Source organism: Zonotrichia leucophrys, chromosome 2 (assembly GCF_028769735.1).
Source record: "Zonotrichia leucophrys gambelii isolate GWCS_2022_RI chromosome 2, RI_Zleu_2.0, whole genome shotgun sequence".
In the NCBI taxonomy this organism is placed as follows: Eukaryota; Metazoa; Chordata; class Aves; order Passeriformes; family Passerellidae; genus Zonotrichia; species Zonotrichia leucophrys.
In genome coordinates this window covers 137,011,361-137,017,260 of record NC_088171.1, presented here as the reverse complement: position 1 = coordinate 137,017,260, position 5,900 = coordinate 137,011,361, and the positions used below count along the sequence as shown (strand labels likewise).

The window sequence follows — 5,900 nt, the reverse complement described above, 5'->3', positions numbered from 1 at the left end:
CTTTCATAACACAAAGGGCCACGAGACACTGGAATGGCCTGCCCAGGGAGGGGTGGAATCACCGTCTCTGGAGATGCTTGAGACTGAACCTGGCTCTCAGTGCCGTGGTCTGCTTGGCAAAGTGGTGCTGAATCCTGAGTTGCACTCGATGACCTCAGAGGGCCCTTCCAACCAAATGGATTCTGTGATTCTGTATGCTGAGGTGTGATTAAACTACAGTCTCTGCGACAGCAACTATAATTTTATCAGTACAGTGAACTGCAAAAAAAAAAAAAAAAACTCGGCATTTCTTATCTTAGCAAACGGCAGGAGCCAGCACAGCACCGCAGAACAAGGGGCAGTGAATCATCCCTCAGGTTACCCCTGGGCAGGGCGGGACGGGCAGGCGGGACCCTCCGGGGACGGGGCAGCTGCCCAGGCCGGTCCTGGCTCTCGGGGGAAGATCTCGGCATGGCCCGGCTGGTCCCGGCTCCCCGAGTGCTGCCCTGGCGCTGCCCCGGCCCGTCCCGGCTTTCGGGGGCAAGTTTCCGGCACGGCCCGGCCGGTCCCTGCTCTCCGGGTGCTGCCCTGGCGCTGCTCCGGCCGGTCCCGGCTCTCCGGGGAGGCCCCGCCCGGGCCTGGCGCAGCTTCCGGGGCAGCCGCGGCCGTTCCGGGCGGCGGCGCGGGCGCCATGGGGGTGACGAGACAGAAGCACGCGAAGAAGATCATGGGCTTCTACAAGCACAGCTTCCAGTTCCGCGAGCCCTTCCAGGTGCTGCTGGATGGCACCTTCTGCCAGGCCGCGCTTCGCAACAAGATCCAGATCCGGGAGCAGCTGCCCGGGTACCTGGGCGGCGCCACGCAGCTCTGCACCACGCGGTACGGCGGGGAGCGAAGGCGCCCGGGGGCGGAGGGCTGGGGGTGACCTGCAGGAGACTGGGAGCATCCTCGGGCCCAGCTGCCGTCCCGAAAGCGGCACGGACTGCGGGTCCAGCGGTGACCCCGCTGTGTGAGGGAGGGCCCGCTGGGTCTCTTCCCACCCGCAGCGTCTGCTTGGCGGGGTGGTAGCAGCAGGGGCAAGCGGAGATGTGGGCCGGGAGGGAGCTCCTGCCTGGCCGCAGCTGCAGCCTGCCAGTGCTGGGTTGTTTCCGAAGCTGCTGTTCGCAAGGGAGGACAAGGATGAGCTAGACAAAGATATGGTCATGCAAAACATGCACACTACGTACTGAAGTTGCCTCCAAGTTGCCTGTGTTATTACTTCATTAGGTATATTGTATAGATTAAAATACAAAAATACACTTACATTGCATATCTGCCATAACAGAATAGCCAACTGCCCACTATGGAGGCATGTAGTGAAAGTACCAGGAAGAGGTGTATCCTAGGCTCAAAAAACACACTGAACCTTCTTGCACAGTGTATGGAACTGGCCTGCACTTCTAAACAGTATAAAGTATTGAGTCATGTCGTTTGGTGTGAAAGGTTTGGGAACTGCAGTGATCCAAACTACTCCTGTCATGTTGAAACATCACTTCTTGCTTCTTTGTCAGCAGTATCTGTTCATCATTTGACCAACAGCTTCCACTGAGGCCAGGTGAATGGACATGTTTTCTCTGCTGTCACAATACTGAGCTGCTGAGACAGCACCTCAATGTTATGAAAAGAGCCTTGCAGGGGCAATGAGCTGGCTTGCTGTGACCCCAGGTGGGGTCTCAATAAGAGTAGGGGGGGAGAATCCTCTCCCTCACCTTGCTGCCTGCACTGCTTTTGAGTTGGCTTTCACACTGCCAGCTCATGTTGAGCTTCTTGTCCACCAGCACACCTCCCAGGTCACTCTTGTCAGGGCTGCTCTCAGTCCATTCTCTTCCATCTCAGTCCATTTGTGCTTGGGTTGCACTGACCCATATACAGGACCTTGCACTTGGCATTGTTGAACTTCACAAGGATTACCTCCATCTGAAGCCTCTCCAGGCCCCTCTGGATGGCATTCCTTCCCTCCAGAGTGTCAACAGCACCACGTATTTTTGTGCCTTTGGCAAACTTGCTGAGGGTGCACTGGATCCCACTGTCCATGTCACTGACAAAGACGCCAAATGTCCCAATACCAACCCCTGAGGAATGACACTTGTCACTGGTCTCCACTTGGACATCGAGCTGTTTACTGCAACTCTTCAATGCAAGCCTCCAGTCAGTCCATACCCACCCAGTGATACATCTGTCAAATCCATGCCTCCAGTGTAAAAACAAGGATGTTGTGTGGAACAGTGTGCAAAGCTTTGCATAAGTCCAGTCCAGCCCTTCTTTATCCATCAGCACTGTAACTCTGACACAGCAGGCAACAGATTTTTCATGATTTCCCTTTAGTGAAACCATGTTGGCTGTCACCAGTCAACTCCTTGTTTTCCTCATGTCTTACATATTTTCCAGGAGGATCTGCTCCATAATCTTGCCAGGCACAGAGGTGAGACTGACTGGCCTGTTGTTCCCCAGATCTTTTATTTCCATTTTAAAAAATAAATTACATTTTCAAGTTTTATAATAAGTTAATTTAAAAATAAATTAAATTTTAAAAATAATTTTATTTGTTAGGTAGTGGTTCATACGCTTGGTGGTATTCAAGCATAAATTTAAGGACTCAGCATTGTCACTGATGTGAATTATTTTTAAATCATTGAATATATCTTAATGTTATTACTGGTTAGTCATGTTTACAGCCAAGGAAACCTTGCTGATGTCTATTGCTTTCGGAGTTGTGGGTGCCATTTACAAATCACAGCGCCTGAACAACTGGGCATTGCTTATTCCTAAGTAACTCACATCAGCCTTTTGCTGTTGTAAAAAATATGAGGGTTTTTTCTGCCTAAAAATTGTCTCTTTTGGTTTTCAGATGTGTCATAAAAGAACTTGAATCACTGGGGAAAGCACTGTATGGAGCAAAATTAATTGCCCAGAGATTTCAAGTTCGAAGCTGTTCTCACCATAAGAATCCTGTGAGTGGTTCAACCTGTTTACTTTCCATGATTGAAGATGGCAACCCTCATCACTTCTTTATTGCCACACAGGTAAAAGCTCATGGGAAATGTAGCTCCATTTCTTTTGAAGTGATGTTTTGATACGTAAGGATGAAGAAGCCTACAGTAACTTTGATTATGAGGTTTTTAAATAGTTGGTGGGAATTAATCATGTAAAAGCTTTACTTGTTCTTTAATGTATTTCCTAATTACAAAGCAGGGACTCTTTTCTCCTACTTGAACAACTAGGTGTTTTTTTTTACTTTGTAATGATATTGCTTACTTTAGGTAAAAGAGTATGGAAACATACTGACTACCTATTGACATGTAAAAAACAACTCATAAATGTTAATTTGCATATTGTTTGTGTGTGCATCCTCTTCCGTGAACTGCTTTGCACAGTCGTCTGAAAAATGAAATTAAATGTTAACATCCATATAGCTTCAATTTTAAGACATTTTGAACTAACTAAAGAATAAATAACTATACAAATTAAAAAAGCCTTTTTTTCTTTGGTTTGTTATTGGCACTGCATGTATAAATGATATACAATATATATATAAAAGAGTTTATAGTAGAATTCTTTATAGTTGGGTAGGTTACAAGAGTTAAAAAATTACTTATTACAGAAAAAATTGTTACTTCTTGTGGGGTGGTGGTCTGCATACAAGTGAATTGGGACTTTTTCCTCAAAAAATGTATGTATGCATATACATGCAGGAAAAGGGAAAATGTTGGTAAATTTTGTATCAGAAATACAGCTAATCAGGAGAGAAAATGTAATTTAGGTGATCTGAAAGGCACTGCCATGTATATCTGCTAGATTAAGTTTCTTATCTTTTTCATAATGTAATTTATCTTCATAGTTTTGTATTAAAAGTAGGTGCATTTGAATTGCAAATACCATTCCATCTGAAAATATTGACTAAAGTGTTTAATCTTGCAGGACCAGGAGTTATCAAACAAAGTGAAAAGGAAGCCTGGCATTCCTCTCCTCTTTATTATTCAGAACACTATGGTGCTAGACAAACCTTCTCCTAAATCTTTGGCATTTGTTCAAAAGTTGCAGACAAATCAGCTTGTTCCAGAGTACCAAAAACAAAGTATTGTGGAGCTTAAAGAAAAAGAAGGACTAGTAAAGCAAGAAGGTGAAAAGAGAAGAAAACGCAAAAGGGCAGGAGGCCCCAATCCTCTCAGCTGTCTGAAGAAGAAAAAGAAGAAAACACAGGAGGGTCAGGAGCCTTCTGCTGAAAAGAAGAAAAGAAGAAAAAGAAAACGAAATAGAATTAAAGCAGAAGCCACGCAGTCAGTGCAGAAGAATGAAGGAGAGTAAACCCATCTTTGCAGACAATACAGAACTCAAACATTTTTTGAACTTTGGAAAAAAAAAGATAGATTAATATGCAATCATATGAAATTGAGATGTTAATATTAAAATTTATTTTTATGAGGTGGTACTGCTTATTACTGTATCTCGGTATTTGTAGGTTATTGTCGTAATAATTTATTCTGTTATTTAGTATTGGGTTCGTAACAAAATATTTAAGAGCCCTTATATTTCATTATTCTCTCCAGCATCATGATTTGTGTTAAAATTCACATGCTATGTAGAAGTTTTTTAGAAATGCTTCTTGGCCTTGATATGGATTTCAGTGGGATATTAGACTTCTTCTAAATCAAGGTTGCTGATCTTCATAAAACTAGTTTTTACAGTTGGCCTGTTAGAGATTATGAAACTGACCTAATATAATACAATAGCTTATTTATCTCTGTTTGAATACAAAAGTTAACTCTTGCAAATAGACTTCATGCCCTCAAAAGCCCTGTCCCGCCTAAATTTCTCTGTAAGCACCATGTGAACCAATACTTCTCTTGATGTTGATCTTTATTTATTAAGAAAATCATGGAGGGTGTGCAGTTGTGTTGTTATTCCTGACATTATAAAAGCATCTTCAGTCTTACCTATTTCACCTGTAGTTTATTATTTTTTTAATAGGAAAAATGCAACTTAAAATTGCTGAATCAAAGCACTGGTAGCACCCAATGCCATCACAGTGTAGCAGAGCTGTGCAGGACTCCTGGAATACAAACAGCTGAGGGGGGTGATGGGACTTGGGCCCTGATGACTGTTCTGCTGTTCTGTAAGGTTAGGAACAGATCAGAACTGGGTTGGAGGAGAGTTGTGGTTTAACCCCAGCTGGTAACTCAGCCTCATGCAGCCACGCACTCAGCTTCCCCTGCGTTGGGATGGAGAGAATCGGAAGGGTGAAGTGAGAGAACTCGTGGGTTAAGATGCAAGACACAAGCAAAGCAAAACACAATCAGTGCAGAAAAAGGAATTCATTCACAGCTTGCAGTGGACAGGCAGGTGTTCAGCCACACCCAGGAAAGCAGAGCTCCATCAGTTGTAATGGTGACATGGGAGGACAAACACCACTCCAAATGTCCTCCAGCCTTCCTTCCCAGCTTTATATGCTGAGCTTGATGCCATATGCTATGGAATATCTTGGGTCAGTTGGAAAGATCTGCCCTGCCTGTGTCCCCTCCCAACTTCTTGTGTGCCCCCTGCCTATTTGCTGGTGAGGGGAGAAGCAGAAAATGGCTTGACCTACACATAAGCACAAATCCAAAAACACAGCTACTGTGAAGTAAAGTAACTACCCCAACCTAAAGCAACACAAGGAGAGAGTTTCTAAAATGGTTTCAAGTACCTGATTTTCATTAATAGCTATTGCTTCCTGTGCCTCCTTAAATGTTTGGTGGCATTAGAGTGAAGTGAGTGACCGAAATGACAATAGAGATGTGTGGCATAACACGTGCTGTGGCATCAGTGTGCTCTCAGTGTTCCTGTCATCTGTGGCCAAATTTTTAACTTTTATCAATGCATTTCTTCTTAACTGAGATGTTCTT

At 44.3% G+C, this 5,900-nt stretch overlaps 1 protein-coding gene across 1 annotated transcript; it reads left to right on the top strand.

Annotated features, from left to right (window-relative positions):
• The first annotated feature begins 620 nt into the window (after positions 1-620).
• Positions 621-4,955, top strand: UTP23 (UTP23 small subunit processome component). Its single transcript, XM_064703602.1, has 3 exons — positions 621-858; positions 2,867-3,041; positions 3,937-4,955. The coding sequence occupies exons 1-3, from the start codon at positions 671-673 to the stop codon at positions 4,321-4,323; spliced, it is 750 nt and encodes a 249-aa protein (XP_064559672.1). The 5' UTR covers positions 621-670; the 3' UTR covers positions 4,324-4,955.
• The last annotated feature ends 945 nt before the right edge of the window (positions 4,956-5,900 follow it).